General features: G+C 39.3%; 2 protein-coding genes across 3 annotated transcripts; one reads left to right on the top strand and one right to left on the bottom strand.

The window, feature by feature from the left end:
* The first annotated feature begins 5,325 nt into the window (after window positions 1–5,325).
* On the top strand, window positions 5,326–9,764 carry LOC147307967 (acyl-coenzyme A thioesterase 1-like). The gene is made up of 3 exons (XM_086271041.1): window positions 5,326–6,652; window positions 7,464–7,648; window positions 8,002–9,764. Exons 1-3 carry the CDS (start codon window positions 6,196–6,198, stop codon window positions 8,608–8,610), a joined length of 1,251 nt encoding a protein of 416 aa, XP_086127167.1. The 5' UTR covers window positions 5,326–6,195; the 3' UTR covers window positions 8,611–9,764.
* A 4,644-nt stretch (window positions 9,765–14,408) lies between these two features.
* Window positions 14,409–19,265, bottom strand: LOC147307966 (ubiquitin carboxyl-terminal hydrolase 37-like). 2 transcript variants are annotated; one of them, XM_086271033.1, is made up of 15 exons: window positions 19,179–19,265; window positions 18,925–18,980; window positions 18,556–18,628; window positions 18,363–18,446; window positions 17,807–17,862; window positions 17,506–17,562; window positions 17,274–17,405; window positions 17,059–17,182; window positions 16,822–16,973; window positions 16,617–16,716; window positions 16,398–16,474; window positions 16,112–16,220; window positions 15,444–15,501; window positions 15,117–15,274; window positions 14,409–15,030 (listed from the first exon to the last, which is right to left on the bottom strand). In XM_086271033.1, exons 1-15 carry the CDS (start codon window positions 19,203–19,205, stop codon window positions 15,025–15,027), a joined length of 1,269 nt encoding a protein of 422 aa, XP_086127159.1. In that variant the 5' UTR covers window positions 19,206–19,265; the 3' UTR covers window positions 14,409–15,024. The 2 variants fall into 2 exon arrangements, with proteins under 2 accessions (XP_086127159.1, XP_086127158.1); XM_086271032.1 differs by lacking the exon at window positions 14,409–15,030 and having other exon boundaries at window positions 15,090–15,274.
* Between the last annotated feature and the right edge of the window lie 255 nt (window positions 19,266–19,520).

The following is a 19,520-nucleotide window of genomic DNA, read 5'->3' as shown; positions in this document are numbered from 1 at the left end:
CCATGTTCATGTAGTCTGCACCGTGTAATTATCTCAGCAGGCTGCTGACAAGAGGAGCCAAGATCTCTGTCCCATGTGGTGCAGATGTATTTATTTTTAAGACTGTGTTGTATCTTTAGGACTTTAGTAACAAAGGACAGAGACAAAGACTGTTTTAAAGTCAGTTGAAGAAAACTTGAAAGCCAAAATTCTTCTTAGACTATTCTTACACTTTGCTCAATAATGCATCACATGATATCGGCTCCCCTTTCTTCACTATTTCATGCTGCTAGCTGCAAGCTTCTTTTTATTTATTTAGTCCATCTGGAAGCCATAATGAGATATTATCCAGTGTTTGAACCGTTTCAAAGTGTTGATTGCACTTTAAAAGCACATTTACTGGGTTTACAATAATGAAATCACTCAAATTTTTTGAGAAAGAGCTACAAATTTGAACCTAGAGGAAATGTGTGAAATAATTTGAAAGGTCCACTCTGTTTCTAAACATAATGGTAAATGGTCTGTATTTGTATAGTGCTTTACTTAGTCCCTATGGACCCCAAAGCACTTTACACTACATTCAGTCATCCACCCATTCACATACACATTCACACACTGGTGATGGCAAGCTACATTGTAGCCACAGCTGCCCTGGGGCGCACTGACAGAGGCGAGGCTGCCGGACACAGGCGCCACCGGGCCCTCTGACCACCACCAGTAGGCAACGGGTGAAGTGTCTTCCCAAGGACACAACGACCAAGACTGTCGGAGCCGGGGCTCAAACCGGCAACCTTCCGATTACAAGACGAACTCTTGAGCCACGATCGCACCCTACATTATGTTATTAATAAATCTTATTGATTGTAGCTGTAAGAGGTCAGTAAATAATTTTTATATATATATATATCTGTAGCACATGTCTCATACTATAATTTTTTTATGAAACTGGCAAAACAATCAAAAACCACAATCTGAGAGCTGCCTTGCTCTTGGAGCTTTCACGGGAAACTAAATCCTAGCAATAGTGATTGCGATTTGATTAACTGCAATGACTGGTGTAGAAAATTCCTTAGTTCTTGTACACTTTTTGTGTAGTTCTTGATTTTATCAACACACAAAGGAAAAAGTTGGTCTCCAAAGTCAAACAACTTTTGATTTACGCAAGAGCGCTTTTCTTTAGTCTTTGTCTCATTCCTTGCACAGTGCATCCAAAACAAGCAGAGCCACCATATCATCTCCTTTTAATTCATCTAAAAAGGACACGAGGAAACAGTGATTGTAGAAACATTTATTCAAATCCCTCTGCGGCCCTTGTGTTTGGCAGTGGTCCTCGGGCTCTTGCCAACATGCAGACAGCGAACGTGTTGGCCTGCTTTTGAAAACAGATGATCAAAGATTTCCACGTTTCTGGTAAAAGTATAACAATTACATGTTTATCCCACACATTTTGTGCTTTACATTGTTCCCAGTGAGGCCTGAATAGGCATAGACATCATGTCAGATTCTGTGTTGCAACACTACTGCATGGAAATCTGTATTTTCATAGTTTTTAGGAAAAAAAAATACATTTAATGTTTGGTATATGATACCGTACCGTGTATATTTATGTAGATTTAAAAAAAAAAAAAAGCCCCCTGGCTTAACAGTGCAGTGGTTACACTGCATCAAGAGGGAGCAATAGGTTAACATCATGGGTGTTACTATTTCTGTTTTGAGAGTAATGCCTCCTGCAGGATTTGAAAAACTCTGTAAAACAATAGATAACTAATGAAAAGCTGAGATGTTCTATTAGGAATTTTCTGAGAGGCTTAAATGGGCTTTTTATTGTTAGTGTGTTCAAAACCATTATGAAATCCACTTGACTTTTTTTTGGTTGCTCAAACAAAAGTAAATGAAGTCATCAAACAAAGGAAAAGAACAAACTAACACTACTCAATCAAAACTTAAAACAATACACATTTAGTGTTGCACTTGCACAAGCTTGAGCAACATCCTAAAGCTTTTTTCTTTCATTTTTGTGCCATAATTGTGGTTTAAGATGGAGTACAATAAAAAAAAGCCATCTAAAAGGAGCTTTTAACATCATCTGTACACATGTAGAATTTAAAGACTTGCATATTTGCTTGTGCATATACTGTGCAGCAGTGGTGCTGCACATCATCATTGCAGAGATCAGTCATGATGTGACCCAAATATCTAACTTTAGGCACCACATTTAAAACCTAAAGCTTCCTGAGTGTCAAGCAGAGTGGACCAGTGATTTGTACTGAATATCAAAGCAACAAGGTTCTGAGTCTCAACCCAGTTTGTGTGTGCATGTTCTTTGCCTTTCTGGCTTCTTTGGACAGCCCAAAAACATGCATGCAATTAGGTTAATTAGTCATGCTAAATTGACTGTAGGTGTGAATGTGAGTGTGAATGGATGTGTTGCCCTGTGAGAGATTGGCAACCTGTCCATGGTGGAACCCAGCTTTCCCTATGACAGGTGGCATAGGCTCCCCCCGCCCCCTGTGACCCGGAATTAGGTAAGTGGAAGTAAATGAATGGATAGATTTCCCAAACAGAATGGATGAAAGATTTGTTTCCAATCCTTTGTAGTTAAGCAATCAATACTAAACTCTTTTTAGCGTTGATGTAATAAATAATAAACTTGAATTAAAACATGTTATTTCACTCTATCACTCATACTTAAAAATAACAATGAAAAACAAACAAGCAGAAAAACAGCCTGGTGTAAGCAGTGCGTTAGCAAGAGGATGTAGTTATCACCCAATGCTTCCAAGCTTGGTAAGCAAACTATATCAATACAATATATTGGTGTAACAAACTAAATACTTGAACATCACACACTAGAATTGGAGCACAAAGTTCTTGGACTAGCTGATGATTTGCATTTTTAAATAATACAAAACTTACCCAGTTACGTGGCTGAGAGGTCAATTTCGGTGAGGCCCACTAAAACAGTACTGACCTAGTTTCCACGCACCTGTCACTAAATGTGGCTACATCCACTTGCACACAATTTAAATGGGTAAGTTATATAAAATTCCACCCTGCATGAAGCTGTTACAAGTAGAAAATTAGCCATAGATACAAAAAACGGCTTTGGTCCAAGCTGTAAACAAGTGTATTCCTACTGCTGAGAGTTACTCACTTCTTTGGATATAGCCTCAGGTGCCCGTTAAAAGAATGGCAGTTTTTGGCATACTTTTCAGCCTCAGAGCACAAAAATCAGTTTATGTAAAGTTTACATCTACATCAGTATGAATTCAGCTTAAAGCCTTTTCATTTAGCTTGATATAGTGATTGAACTATAACTAGATTCTAGACCCTCACTTTCACCTTGTCAGTACATTTTTGCTGTTGTTATGATTATTTACATACTCCCACCGTCCATCTGTCACATCACAAGTAAAATAAATTAATGGGACATAAAGGCTTTTAGATGATTGTAAGTAACAGATCAGCAGAGTGAAGCTTTATTTCACATTCAGATGTTAGTGCAGAAATGATCATGGATTACAAATTAGTAAAAGTGTTCAAATGTCTGGAGGTTTAGGTTGACCTTTTATGCAGTTTTGTGCTTTTCTTCCATGTCTTATTGCCATAAACTGTAACATTTGGTGGAATGATGTGATAACTTTATCTGCATAAATTCTGTGCAAGAAAAATTGCAAACTACATTCAAATAAAACTGTTTGTGTGGACAAGATAACAAAAATCTGGTGACAGTTAAGAGAGAAAAGCTCAAGGGGAGAGAGAATACAGGGTTTATGTCATATAATGAAGCTGAATAATCAGCTGTTTTGAATTTGTGTTGTTAAATAAATTTGGAAAGGGATAAAAATCCTCAGGGGCAGTAAGATACCAGAATCCTTGCTTTTCACTTATTTTGGCAGCTTTTGTGTTGCGAGTCAGTCACGAGCGTCTCACCTGTACAGTGAGGAGCTTCTCTGGAGTACATCTCCTATAAAAAATTAAACAGGACTTTTCTGAATAAGCAGACAGTGACTTAAGATGAATTTTTAAATGGATTACGAAGTGCGCCCCAGGGTGGCTGTGGCTACGATGTAGTTTGCCATTACCGGTGTGTGAATGTGAATGGGTGGATGACTGGTTGTGTAAAGCGCTTTGGGGTCCTTAGGGACTAGTAAAGCGCTATACAAATACAGGCCATTTACTATTTTAATGGAAACATACATTTCCAGAAAAATGTTGATATATTTTTTTTCTTTGCTAATTTGAAAAATCTCTTGAGTCCTTGAATCTATATACAGCTGTCATGGTCTCGGTGTCTTAAGAGCTCATTTTGTCAAATGATTTATGTTCTCGCTGTGACCCTGGATTACATAAGCAGAAGAAGATGGATGGATTCATGTTGTGTCACATTTCCTGTTTTATTTTGGTAATGGATATGTAATGTGTTTTGTGTTGAGCTAACTTCCCCCGTCTCATTATACTGTATCTATATTGTCTTCATGTTGTCTCAGTCTCCCCTTGTTTATTGTTGTGTTGTCCCTCTGTGACATATGCATGGTTTGCATATGCAGGACTCTAAAGATATCCCCATGCCTAGATTAGAAGCTGGTGTTTTACACAGACAGTATGATTAATAATGAACAGAAAACAAAACAAATATCAAAAGTACACATACATAAGAAAAGAAGAAAATAATCCCATGAATTCAAATGTGCTTCAGAATAAAAGAATGAAACAACAGTTGAACTCGTTTTTAACCCTGTAAAGCCTGAACCATGAAATAACTACAAAATGGTTCATCTTTTTGACACAGGTATTTTTTTAACTTTAGACCCATAAAAAAAATTAAATATCAATGTGCATGTATGAGTCTTAATTTAATTAATTTTTTTATTTTTTTTACTTCAGCTGGCATTTTTGTGCAATTTATTGCTTGAAATTTTATTGTGCAATTTCTTCAGATTTCTCAGGGGGAAAATTCACACTAATAATGTGGAAGTCTCAAAAAAGTCATAAAAACTAATGTATTAAATATGATACACTTGGCATTTCAGCATTATGGGAAATATTCATATAAGATACGCTTTAGATCTCTGGAGTAATTTCAGCGATTACTCCAGAGCCAAGAGCCATTAGTGTCATTTGTTTAATCCATACAATTAACCAAAATTCCATAAACTTTAGGGATTTCAGTGTGTCATTAACTTTCAGTCCCCAACAACAACTTCCGTTTTCTCTTAAAAAAAGAAAACCTAGCGGGGCCCACCCAATCTGAAATCCTCCCTCTAATTAAAATACAAAAGAAATGTATATGTTTCCTTGAAAACAAAACAAACATAAACAACTCAGGCTATAATTTGCTATTGTTACCCAATCATATGCATAATGTTAAGGCCAGTGTGTGACCCCGCCTGCCACAGGGATACAAATTTAAATACATGAGCAGAAAATTAAGGTCACAGTAATGAATAATATCACAAACTAACCACCTCGTACTACCAGTTCGAATTCACTTTTTATATAAGTAAATTAACTTGTATGAACATGTAACTACACATACTTCCGAGTAATTCCAAACCGAATTTCTGTTAATACTGTGGTCCACCTGCAGTATCTTTACAGCCCACCAGAGGGCCCCAGCCCACACTTTGGGAATCCCTGCTTTAGAAAATTACTTTGGACACTAGAATGTAGGGAAAAAATGACCTTTCACATCCAGTAACTATGTGAAAGGTCATCAAAATGCACCTGTGAGAGTTTTCTCCAGTGACTGATCAGAGCAGGAAAAATACCCAGTGTATTATTGCTTGTTTCTTTTTCTCTGCATCATTGGCATTAAATTTATGAAGTTTTACTACTGAAAATTTTGATATATCCCAGTAGACAGCTGAATTAAAATTAAATAGGTTGCTGTTTGTAACAAAGCTGAAATGTAATTTTCAGCCTTTAAAATTTCATGTGGTTAAAAAGTTGTGAGATTTAAAAAATGCTGGGACATTAAAAAGTGCCACATTTTGACCTAACACTGTATACTTTCTGGTCTGTAACTCCAGTAATCTACATAGTATGTAGCATTGCGTCCTCAAATATATTGAAGTTAAAAAAAAAAAAGATCTGATTCTGATGGTGTCGAGTGGGAAGCATTCCAAGAATGTTTCTTTTTTATTTTCCTTGCAATGACCCATTTGTCCAAATATTGAACATTCATGGAGTTCAGTCTTTGATCTTTCAGAAAAGATGTCCTCCCAAGTCAGGCTGAGGCTGCTGCCGAGCACCAGGTGTCTGTTTGATGAGCCCGTTCAGCTGAAAGTGGCCGGGCTGCGGTCAAGGCAGGTGGTCACAATCAGAGCCACATCGACCGACGAGAGAGAAGTGGTGTTCAGCTCTTCAGCCACTTACAGGGCAGATGATGGCGGAGAGGTCGACCTGAACCGAGACCCCTCACTCAACGGGAGCTACGTTGGAGTGCAGCCCATGGGTCTGCTGCAGTCACTGAAGGCAGACACTTTGCACAAGTACTTCTTCAAGAACAAAGCTCTGAACCCTCACGTGGTGAAGTTTTCTGTGCATGAGCAGGAGGCGGATGGCAGGATACTGGCAGAAGAGACAAACGAGAGGTTTTTGATGGGAGACGGGGTCAGTCGGGACCCAGTCAAAGAGGGGAACATACGAGGAGTCTTGTTTACACCCCCAGGTACTGTATGTGGTTTTCCACTTAGAAGTATTCACTATCATTACAGTGGGCCCCCTTTTTTTTTTTAACAGGTGGCGAAGGTATATTTTCTGCAAAGGGTACATCACTTTTCTTGATTCAATTTCAATTCAATTTTATTTATATAGCGCCAAATCACAACAACAGTCGCCTCAAAGTATTTATATTGTAAGGCAGACCCTACAATAATACATACAAAGAATAACCCAACAATCAAATGACCCCCTATGAGCAAGAACTTTGGCGACAGTGGGAAGGAAAAACTGCCTTTTAACAGGAAGAAACCTCCCGCAGAACCAGGCTCAGGGAGGGGCGGGGCCATCTGGGGTGAGAGAAGGAAGACAGGATAGAAGACATGTTGTGGAAGAGAGACAGAGATTAATAACAGATGTCTTAAAAGATGTCTCAGTTCCTAAAATGCATCTGGAGGACAGAGGAGGGGGTGGCTTGTCAGATTAGCTGTAATCATATTTGCACAGCTGTATCCTTTGTAGAAGTACTTATTGTACTACTTTGGGAAGTTATTTAAAAGTATCCTTAAATATAAAAAAAATGTGTTTAACACCTCTGAGATCATAAAATACAGCACTAATTGGGCTGTAATGAAACTATATGATGAAACTTACACCAAAATCACGATACATGAGTGAAAAACATTTTAATTCATATTTAAACTGGAAAACATAGATGAAGTGTTGAATATGGATCTTTTATTGTAGGGCTTTAGGTTAAAGTTGCACATTATGCATGATTATAACCTACTTACATGAAACTTTTGTTGTCTGTGTTCTAGGAGAAGGTCCGTTCCCTGCTGTGCTGGATCTGGGCACCTTCATGTCTGAGAAAAGAGCCTGTTTGTTGGCCAACAAAGGGTTTTTGGTCCTCACGATTGCTGTGTTCAGTGACAGACAAAATATGAAAGAGATACATCTGGACCCCTTTAAAGAAGCCGTGGATTTCTTACGCCACCACCCCAAGGTGGGTCCAGTGGGTGACACTTAAGCTAGCAGCGTAACTTTACAAGAACCCATGTAACTGTGTGTTCAGACCGAATGTGAAGCAAATGTTTTTGTTTTTTTTGGGAGGGGGGGGAATGATTGCATGCGTAGTCTGTGAAATGCAGTGAACTGGTTAAAAATCAGTCAGGTTTGAAGAATTGCTTGGCAAAAAGTGAGACACTGCTTTAGGGAGTCCTAGTTATGTGTAGTTACGAGTTATGTGCCAGAACACCCATTTTTTTCTTTAAACTGTTCCAGTTTAAATGCCCAGCAGGTCACAACTTTTAATACTTTGGAATTGCCGGTTTCTGAGCTCTGTGTGTTATTTCACAGGCGGGCAGCAAAGGAGTTGGCATAATATCAAGATCAAAGGGAACAGATATCGCGCTCTCTCTTGCTGCATTCGTGCCCGGTGTGGAGGCCTTAGTTTGGATCAATGGCACCAGTGCCAGTGTGGGCACTCCCCTCTACTACAAGAAACAGCAGATCCTCTCACCCTTAATGTTTGACTTCAGCAAGGTGATTACCACCAAGTCTGGAGCAAACCTTATCAAGTATGCTACTGAAGATCCCCTGGAAGAGAAGAACAAAGGAAGCCTCGTCCCCATTGAACGAGCCAAGAGCCAGTTTCTCTTTGTGGCTGCAGAGGATGACCTCAACTGGGACAGCAAGGCCTACATGGACCAGATGGTGGAGAGACTGAAGCGTCGTGGGAAGGAGAACTTTGAGACTGTTTTTTATCCTGGAGCTGGACATTTGCTGGAGCCACCCTATGGACCCTTCTGTTCCTCTGCTTTCCATGGGATGCTTAGCTTCTCAGTGGTGTGGGGAGGGAAGCCCAGGGCCCACGCAGCAGCAGAGATCCACCTGTGGAAGAAGATAGAGGAGTTCTTTAGAACTCACCTGAGTTGTGATGCTGCACAGGCTAAAGCCAATTTATAAACAGGATTTGAAAGATAAAACAAAAAACAACTATTGAATATATTATTTTATTTGCTTGTGAATATTTTCTGTTCTGTCTTTGAATGCATTTCATGTTTGATTTTAATATCAGAATACTTTAATAATTCCTCAGGGAATTATGTGGGTTACAGTTACTCCAGGACAACAGTAAATGGCCTGTATTTGTATAGCGCTTTTCTAGTCCCCAAGGACCCCAAAGCGCTTTATACATCCAGTCATTCGCCCATTCACACACACATTCACACACTGGTGATGGCAAGCTACACTGTAGCCACAGCCACCCTGGGGCGCACTGACAGAGGCAGTAACTTCTTCCTCACCTCATCAAGCTCTTCTGACTGCTGCTGAGCTCCAAAGCTTTTTACCTGCTTGGAATTTGTGTTGACTGAATACATAAATTCATAAATCAAGTTTAATACAATGGCAGCAAAGATTAAAAGAAATATTTGTGTTCAGCTTGTGAGTGACCATCCTACAGCTATCTGGGTGAGGTCACTACCAGAAAACAGCAAGGAAGGAGACCAAAGACGCCACCTGGGAGATATCGCTACAGAATAAATGTTACAATACAAATGCGAACACACAGGAAAAAAAGGTTAAACCATACAAGACCAACTCCAAGTTAAAGAACTGCATTATTATAGCACATTTATAAAGTATATTTCACTACCACAGTAGTACAAGGATGAAAATGGCACCACAGAAAACTAGCACATTACTCATCAATGCTGCTCTTTTTTATGATAAATAACAATGTATTTTAAAATACTGATGTATTGAAAAACAAGACAAATTAAGTGTAAAAACCTTTGACTTGTGGTTGTGAAAGTATTTGCACCACTATCAACTACAGCAGACTCCAAATGCGATTTTGTCATCCTTTAATAGGTAGAAAATGGAGAAATTAAAGTAGAAATGACTAAGTCCTACATTTGTGAGTGTTAAACAAATGTATTCCTGCTTCAGCATTTAACTGTAATGACAGATTAACTGCTAACAGACATTATCTGTTTATTAAACTCAAGAATTAAACATAATTGAATTTATGACTGTTTTATAGGTTCACCTTATTTGTTTACCAATCTAATGTCAGTCATCTCAACTCTGTATTGTCTTTGGTTGCTAGACTAACAAGCCAGTCCAAAACACTCTTTTCTGCTTTGGGGCGGGACAAGTGGTAAAGGTTCAGGTGAACCTGTGGGACCTGACACAGAAGCTAAGTCCTAAGAATTAGTGATGGGAATTCCGGCTCTTTTTAGAGAACCGGCTCTTTCAGCTCGGCTCACTAAAAAGAGACGGCTCTTTCGGCTCTTCAGGTTGTTTTGTTGCTTTAATTAATTTATTATTAACAACAATATAAAATTATGCACAAAAGGAATTACTAATGTAAAAAAAAAAAAAGTGGTTTTATTTATGTATGTTTATATATAAATATATACAGTGGCCCCTAGAGATAAAGCCCGTACAAACTCCAAAAAGCACGTACAAATTCTAAAGGACGTAGAAACTCCAAAACACATTTCTAGCGTTAACTGAACTTCCAAAACAGAGCTACCTAGATCACTTAAATTACACAATTGAAAGCATATGTGTATTGTTTGTGTATTTATACACAGGCACTCATATATATTCAAATAATTTAAAGAAAACGTTCATTTATCGATAAAACAGGCGGAGCGAGAACACATCCGGGACTTTTTCGCGTTCTCGGCTTGATGCATACTTTGAATTGGAACAGTACTTGGTCTCCGACTGATGACGTATCACGAGTACACGAGAACACAAGTACAAACAAGAGAAAGGGCCTATGCTTCAGGTTTAATATGGACAAGTAAATGTGTGTCTATGTGGGGGCCCACTAGTACAAATGTGGTTTAAGTTGACAATAACTGTTTTAGTTGTACCCTGGGGCATTTCAAAGGTGAAAGCCATTCCACTTTAAAGGTATAAGGTTTTATGAGTGAAACCAGAGTTAGGACTTAGGAGGCCTGGTGTTTTATTTTGAAAATCTTAATTTATATACCATGCAGTAATTGTTACAACATTGGGTTTTATTTTTGTTCATTTCATAAGAAAGTAACTGTTTTCAGTTCATTTTTTCCTTTCCCAAATAAATACCTAGTCATATACAGCAGTACAATGAACCCAGCCCAATCTCACGCTAGCTTTTACCATAGCTTTGTGGGAATGGGCAATTGTTTGCATCGTCTGTCACACCAACCCTCTGCATGTCCTCCTTCACTACATCCACAAACCTCCTCTGTGGCGTTTCTTCTTTGTAACATAAATCTGTAACATATTGTTAAATAGTCTAGTCCAGGGGTCGGCAACCAGCTGTGGCACGCGAAAGGTTGTTAAGGTTAAGGTTGTCTCCTTGACCTGGAGACAACATATAAGATGACACCGCCATGGACCTCAACCTGCAGGCTTTGTGTTACCTGTTTCTTTATACAGGAGCATGTAGGGGTGGACTGCCTTTTTATTTGATTACCCTTTTCTCATGTTTTTCTTAGACATTTTGGGGGACGTTATACTCTTACTTGTTAAACACATGCTCCCATCCACTCTCTTGGTCCAGAAGCTCCATAATCCAAGTGTCCCAACTCAGGTCTGATGGCATTTTTTCAGTGGTGCTTTTAACCTCTTGGGAACTTTCATTACATTCCTTACTTGATGCAGAAAGAAGAAACGAGTCAGGGATGCATAGCAAGCACAACAAGACACCAGCAGCCCAACCTTTCACCAACTGAAGACATTTGCAGCACCATAAAACATGACAGAGAAGAGCTGGGACTATGTGAAAGGGTGAAGTGCTGCAGTAAAGTTGCAATGGTCCTATCTTTTATACAGTCTATGGTTCACTCTATTAAGATGTGATTATTTCCAAGGTCCATTTAGTTTTAGTTAGCTAAAGCTAAACCAGAAGTTAAAACGAGATGGTGAAAAACATTTTTAGTTAATGTTACGACTGTTGTCGTAATGTTGTCTCATATGTAAATCTGAGTGTGCAGGTGCCTTTCCGTGATTGGTGCATCCATGGGACGGCCCATACAGATTGGCTAATGACCTGGAGACAACATATAAGATGACACCGCCATGGACCTCAACCGGCAGGCTTTGTGTTACCTGTTTCTTTATACAGGAGCATGTAGGGGTGGACTGCCTTTTTATTTGATTACCCTTTTCTCATGTTTTTCTTAGTTAGGGAGATAAGACATTGTCATTTGGTTTTATTCTTTTCATAAATAAGTTTTGTACATCCTTTAGATACGGTCCCTTTTGTTTGTTGTTTTGGGGTCCACCCCGAAGCTATAGTTCGCTCCTTTCCTTTGTTAGAATTCAATCACTGTGAAAAAAAATCACCATCAAAATTGTACTGGTTGTGTGATGTGCTGCTTGGGGTCAGACAGGGGTGGATCACCCTTATATTATGGTCTGGCCACCCTTAGAAAGGCCATAACACTAACTAAAATGAAAATTAAAACTAGACATAACTGGCTGGTGTCCTTACCAGTGACCTTGGGTCTGAACTGTGGGCTCCTCTTTCCAGGTGTTCGTACTGCCTGAGTGGCACCAAGATGTGCTATCTCGCCTCTTTTGGGTTTTCTGCATGTTTCTGGCTCAACATGCAAGTATCCACTTCTTGACGTTCGCTGTTGGTTGCAGCCACTTGAGGTTTTTGGGCTCATTTGGGTTCTCAACACTGGGTGACTTTGATGGGAGTGAAAGCATCCTCACAACATAAATCACCACACTACCTGCTTTTGTTTCAGATTTTTTCTTTATCCTTGTTAACATGTTTGGGTACTGGGTTTACCTGTAATGCATTTTGTGCTCCAAAAGCTGTTATTTTGTGCAGCTGTGCTCCAAAAGCTGTTAGCATGACCTTTTTTATCATTAGATTGTGCCACACCAGCATCTGAGAGAAAAGCTTTGAGTTTGATTTTGTGTTTGTTTTGCAGGCACTCAGGAGAATAAGTCATGATGTTTCTTGTGTTTGTCATGCTAGTATCTCAGTGCTTGTCAATCACCAGTCAACAGTGTCACCACTGTGAACAACATCCTTCGACTGTTCGAGCCAAAACCTTCGAGAAGTCCCTGCAGCCGCTTCAAAACTCATCACTGAGCTCGATCTCTCTTTTAACACGCTGGAGACAACAATGAAAGAGGACTTTCTTTCATATGCTGCTTTGAGGGCTTTGTTCGTGAATAACAACAGAATCAAAATCATCCATGAAGAGACATTTCACCCGCTGATTAATTTGGAGAAACTGGACTTCCACAAACCAGTTGGAGACTTTGTCTTCTGGATGGTTTCAGAAGCTGATTTCTCTCCACTATTTCAATCTTTTGGGAAAGAAATATACAACACTGAGTCCGGGAAACCTTTTCGTGCCACTGAGGAGCTTGAAGACCCTCTATTTTTGAGGAGCTTTCCTTCAGTCTGTCAGTGAAAGGGATTTTGTTGAACCTTGAAACTGCCGTGACCCTGTCCAAAGACCAGCTGGCCACCTGGCCGGGTCAGTCATGGATATTCACAAATACCCCATAGTACTGGTGGAAAAGAAATATCGAGGGAAAATCCATGTTCAGACCATGTTCAGTGTGTCGTGACACTTGCACGATGGAAGAACACACCCACTTGTTGGTGCCAGAAGAGCCACTGAGAAATTATTGTTTTAGCTGGCTCATTACAAGTCGATGGCTGCTCACCTGGAATAGCATAAAACTCTGGAGCGAATAATTGCCCGATTTTACTGGCCAGGAAACTGTTTTAGACTTAGAGCTTTTTATTGTCATTGTGCAGTTTCTTGCACAGTGAAATTGGGTAAGTGGAGAGCCGCTGTATCTGTGCGCACCACCATCTTGCATTTCTTGCATGTTTGGATATGCGCCGATGGTGTGCGTCCAATGGTGTCAGCTGGTGAACCAGCTGGTCATTCAAAAAGCACCTTTATGCCCCTCACCATTAATGGAGGTCCCATTTGAGCGCATTGGCATGGACCTCATTTTATCGATGAGAAAAAGAAAGTCTTTAGTTCAGCTGTTGTTAACTGATCTTGACTTTGTTAATTAAACACTGCAAACCTGCCTTCAGTGTGTCCTGTACATGAGGTCATTTAGTACACCACAGCACGGTGAGTTTTTTTGAGCTGATGAAGTTCAGCCAAAACAGGAAACTTGCAGCAGGAGACAGCAACTTGTTAAAATGTTATAAAAGGTACAATGAAAGATTTTCACCCTACAGGGTTGTCAATGATCCAAGGATAAATGTCTAATTTGGTAAAAATTTTATAAGCCATTTCTGGAGAGACTGCAGTGGAAATGTTGTCACTTTTGGACTTTGCTACCTGCAGCTAAACATTTGCAGCTAAATCATTTATTTAAAAGCAGAAGCTGCAACTGATCGAGGGAATATTTGTCTGAAAACTTAAACTGAACTCCAAGGGTACCATTGCTCCAGCTTACCATCTTTACCTGAGTGAATCAGTTTGTTGAACAATCTAAATGATTCAGAAACTTCTGTGACATCAACTTAACTAAGGCTCATTACAAATTTCACAAAACACTGCTGAATACTTTTAATATTTTTTTTATTAGTTATTTTTGTTTTTGTTGTTATTTTGATTTTAATAAAACAAAATAAAATAAAGAATTAAATCATTTCTTTGTTTTTTTTAATTTAATTTATTTTACAAATAAATTAATAATAATATTAATAACAACAATAAAATTAGTGCTGTCAGCGTAAACGTCATTAGGTAAAATGACGTTAACGCTGACAGCACTAATTTGTTGTTTCCAGAGAGCAAGCCAAACACTGGTCCAGAAAAGGACGATCTCTAGTAGATTTTGTTTTAACCTCCTAGGACCTGGTGTCCACATATGTAGACATAACATTTTGGGTTGTCTAGACCAAAATACAAAATTTTGCTCTTCAAAAACCTGATATCCACTTATGAGGGAGGACATTACACTGCCACTGTTCAATCGAAATTTAAAATGAATGTCCTCATATGTGGATCTCATTCTTTTGAGAAACAAAAAAAAGATAGTCTGAATCTGATGTCTTTGTTTTTACATTCATCAGGTCCCAATCAACCCAAATGGCACAGAGAAATTAAAAATGCATGCCATGAAAGTTCAGGTCTTAGGAGGTTAAAAATGTCCCTGCTGATGAGACCAGTGAATGTGGGGCGACGGTGGCAAGAAAAAACTCCCTCCTGGAGGAAGAAATCTTGGGAGGACCAGGCTCTCTGGGAGGACCCTCCCTCCTGAGGGCAATACTTACCTATACTTGTCCTCCAGTGTGCGATGGTGGGCTGGGACGACTGCTTTTCCTTCTCAGCATGACGATGACCTTAACTTCCTTCCTTCCTTCCACTTCCTGTTTCAGAACTGAGAATGAAGACAAAACTGGTTAACAAGGTAACAGGACATTTAAAAATTCTCTCACTTCAGGATGAGATGCTGTGTCTTCTTACGTTTCTCTTGTAAAACAGGATGTAGGCCGAGTGCTGCTGTTCCTCACAAACTGCCGATCCGGTTGTGTGGAGCACCTGTGCGTCATTATAGGTGAGCCAGCGATCTGATGTAGAGTGCTGACTCTCCTCAGGATGGACAGAACTACAGATGTAGTGTCCTGAAATCACATTAAGACAAATGAATCCAACTTCTGGAAGTCAACTGATTCAAGCAAACAGTGATTTTGACTTAGTGCTTCTTAGAACATCAAAAGCTTTTGTGTGTGAGTCCTTCACTGAAAAGTAGCAAGTTTTCATTTTCTGTTTGTCACAAGTCTGTTGTTTTACCTGACTCTGTGCCTCCATAATGACTGATGATGCTGACAATACTATAACAGCCACCACCCTGAGAAGGAACAAATCCAAAGAGTGTTAGTTTCATAAAGTCTCACATCAGTGCCACAATTAAGCTGATTTGCTGAGGCTACGTCCACACTAATGCGTTTTCGTTTGAAAACACATCGTTTTCTCTCCGCTTTGACCTCCCGTCCACACTGAGACGGCGTTTTCCTCAAGGAAAAACACAGCATCTTGAAAACGCTCTCAAAAACGCATACATTTCAAAACGGAGTTGTCCCGTCGCAGTGTGGACACTCGAAAACGCAGACTTTCTAAAACGATGACGCATTTTAGTCATGTGATGCAGTCATGTGAGCAATTAAACAAAGATAAGCCGAGTGCATTAGACAGCAGTTGTTTTGATTGCTCTCAACTTTGACAGCCCTAAAAACGATTAATATCAGTTTGTACATGCTCCGGATAGCTTTTCTTCAAATTCTGTAATTCTCACTCACTTTTGCACATGCGCAGGACTGGAACATAGGCGTTTTCGGCCGTTTCAATGCAGACGCACAACTATTTGAAAATGACTGAAAACGCTAGTGTGGACACGGAGTTTTCAAATCTATCCGGGCTAGTGTGGACGTAGCCTGAGACGTTCTGCAGTCTGTTTTTACCTGATTGGATGGCACCACCAAGTCCCTCTGCAGCCTGACGGGGTCATCCACCTTCTGAATCTTGTAGGTTTGTGTAAAGCCAAACCTCTTCAGATGCAAGATCAGAACTCTGGCAGAAAAGAAAAAAAACACAAACAAGGCAGAAAATAAGAAGAATGAGTGTCAAACACAAACAGAAGATGGGAGAAAACGACTGCTCAAATATTGTCTCGAAAAACTCTGATATTTGATGCGCCACAGTTTGGAAACCTGGTCAGTCGATCAATTCTGATGTGACCTTACTCACCTTGGCAGTGTATCAAAAGACGACTTCAGTTCTGAGGCCGTCCCTCCACAATCACAGCGATATTCTATTTCTTCTTCCTGAACAACAGCACAGAGAAAACAGGCTTTATGGTAGAAAGAAATCTCAACATATGCACACACACGCATACACACAAACACTAACAAAAAAGGTGTGTTAAGATCGCTGATACGACAACTCTATTGGAATTTGTGATCTTACCTTCAAGTATGTCTCTAACATGTTTATCACAGACCCCTCTGGAACCAGGTCAAGAGACAAACTGGTGAATTCCTCTTGCTGTGATGAGTGGTGACCGCAGCTACACATTTCAGGAGTAACGTAGTTAAAGTAAAGATCAGGTACGTGGAAAAGAGGTATATGAAAATATTGCAACCAGCTCTGCGTTTCTGAAAGACAGGCTTACCTCTTGCATGTCCTCATGTTCTCCATTTTAAAAATGTGATGGTCTTCTACTGGGCAGGTATAACTTTGGCCCAGGAGAGCTGCGTTCCTCTCCAGGCGAGGTGTGAGCCTTTTGACCTCATTGAGGAACAATGTTAGGAATTCATGAGCGTCCTGAAAGAAAAGCAGAGAGATTTAAAACAGTACATCAAAATCAGAAGGTAAAGCAAAAAACGAAATGTCCAAATAACTGACGCACTTTCTGTGCACTGCCGGTGTATTCGGCAGCTTGCTTGCTGAATGCCTTCTTAAAAGCTCTTAGGTGGTGATCTTTAAGGCCATAATCTGTCGACTCATGACAGTCCCTGACATCAATAAGCCTTCTGTAGAAAGGAAGGGTAAACAGACATTTCTGCTGTTAGATCTCTTTGTTCTTCAGGTGTTTGAAGAAAGTAGAAGGTTGACGTAGCGCACCTTAAGAGCTGAGCTTCTGGATCTGTGCTCCACAAAACCCCCTGACGCCTGATGTCTCTTATGAACTCCTCAATGTTGAGGAGGCTCTGCAGGCAGGAGTTCATGTAGCAGGTGTTTCCGATGTTTGGAAACCTGACACACACGCGCAACGTTTACAGTATCAGTGTAAAATAATTCATTTTCTCCACTTTGACAAAGTGACCTTTGATCTTTGTGCACCACGTGTACTCACCCGAAGCGGTCTATAGTCCCAGTTTGACTTTTTATTTTTTTCCCACCGCGTGCTACACTGCTCCAAAAAGGTAAAAACACAAACACAAAATTAGGAAAGATGTCAAGATTCTGAGCAGTGTATGTGCATGTATGCATGAGCTTTGACGCTGAAACATTTTGGAGGACGTCCAAAAGTAGTAAAAAAGATGTAAATACACAAGGTGGAAGACAAATGCCAATAAAAGGGAAATAAAACAGCTCCAACTAAACCACTGCTATAAATATCTCCAGCAGCATTAAAGAGTGGCGCATTTCTTTACCTCTGATGAGACGTAGAAGGAATTTCCTTCTCTGCCACGTTTTGTTTGTGTAATTTCTGTTTAGAAACAAGAAAACCAACATCAGTAATGGCATAAAACAAACATACCAAGGGAGTCTCTCCATGAAAAGTGTCCAGTTAGAAAATTTGGTATTATTTCATATTATTTATCACTTTAGTGAGCTGTCAGCTCATGAAGCAGATATATAGGAATATCTTTAAATAAAATAAAAACAATTTATTCATGCTTTAAATTGAGTTTTAAAGTTTGTCCTATGAAATACAAAATCCTTCATTTGGTTGTGATCAAAATTCAGTTTTTACAGAAATCATCCATGAAGCTTCATTAAAAGATTCAAAAATGCTTATTTACCATAAAAAATATTTAGAGAAACATCCTGCAAGTCCCTTCAAACTTACCTTTCTGTGAAAAAAAAACGTTTAAACATCTTTGAACTTAATTTGAGGACATAGATGTGCTAAATTGCTCTTAATTCTTCTCATTTAACTGTGATGAGTAAATGCTTGATGACAGGGACTCTTTCCATAAAACATACCTTCCAGAATTTAAAAAGAAACCAGCGACACTTCTTTTGTGTCTTCACAGTGCTGCTCTCTGCCTCTGCATCGCTGTCAGTTTGCTGCAGAGGACGAACAAACATAAGTTTATTAAAAAAGTAAAGTCACTTTAAATTAACAAGTGCAATTTAAAGAGAAAGTGCATTTCATATGTTTTGAGTAAAAGCAAACCGAGGAACAGCAGAAGTGTCTCCATTTTCTCTTCTTCTTTTGACCATTTTCAGCAACAGAAGCATCCGGGATGCTGATGAGGACAAAAGTGTAAATGTTATTTTTCAAAGTGGAAAATTTTAACAAGGAGTACATGCTGGAGATTGCAGATAAAAATTAATAACTGTAATGGAACAAAATCATGTATTTTGTACATTTACACTCTACATTTTCAAACGCTAATCTCTGAATCAATATAAATTATAGACAAGACTAGAAGTAGTAAAAGATGTAAATACAAAACACCAATAAAAGGGAAATAAAACAGCTCCAACTAAACCACTGCTATAAATATCTCCAGCAGCATTAAAGAGTGACACATTTCTTTACCTCTGATGAGACGTAGAAGGACTTTCCGTCTCTGCCACGTTTTGTTTGTGTGATTTCTGTTTAGAAACAAGAAAAGCAACATCAGTAATGGCATAAAACAAAGTATATGGTAAGAAAATACAATATCCTTCATTTGGATTCAAAATTCAGTTTTTACAGAAATCATCCAAGAAGCTTCCTTAAAAGTTTCAAAAATGCTTATTTACCATAAGAAAACATTCAGAGAAACGTGCTGCGAGTCTCTTCAAACTTACCTTTCTGTGAAAAAGAAGTTTAAACATCTTTGGACTTGATGTGATCACAGCGAAAATCTCCTCAGCTTTGCAAAAGTTCAACTGAAAACAAGCAGTCAGAGGTTGTATATTTATAAACTTTCAGCATAGAACGTTCATACCCTGAACAGCAAACATCATCATTATGATGTATGGGGCTAATTTGCATATTTTGGAATGTATGCTCATTTGAACTGTATGGCGCTCGTCTCCAAGCAACTGCTACAAAATACAGGTCAAGTCAAGTGGCTTTTATTGTCATTTTAACCACGTGCAGAGGTGCTGTACAGAGTGAAATGAGACAGCGTTCCTCCGAGACCCTGG

Source organism: Aulonocara sp. 'chitande type north' Nkhata Bay, linkage group LG18 (assembly GCF_057382095.1).
Source record: "Aulonocara sp. 'chitande type north' Nkhata Bay isolate Kocher_YH1m ecotype deep benthic linkage group LG18, A_spYH_male_GT1.1, whole genome shotgun sequence".
Taxonomy (NCBI): domain Eukaryota; kingdom Metazoa; phylum Chordata; class Actinopteri; order Cichliformes; family Cichlidae; genus Aulonocara; species Aulonocara sp. 'chitande type north' Nkhata Bay.
The sequence above is the reverse complement of the archived record's forward strand: the minus strand, read 5'-3'. Positions and strand labels throughout refer to the sequence as shown.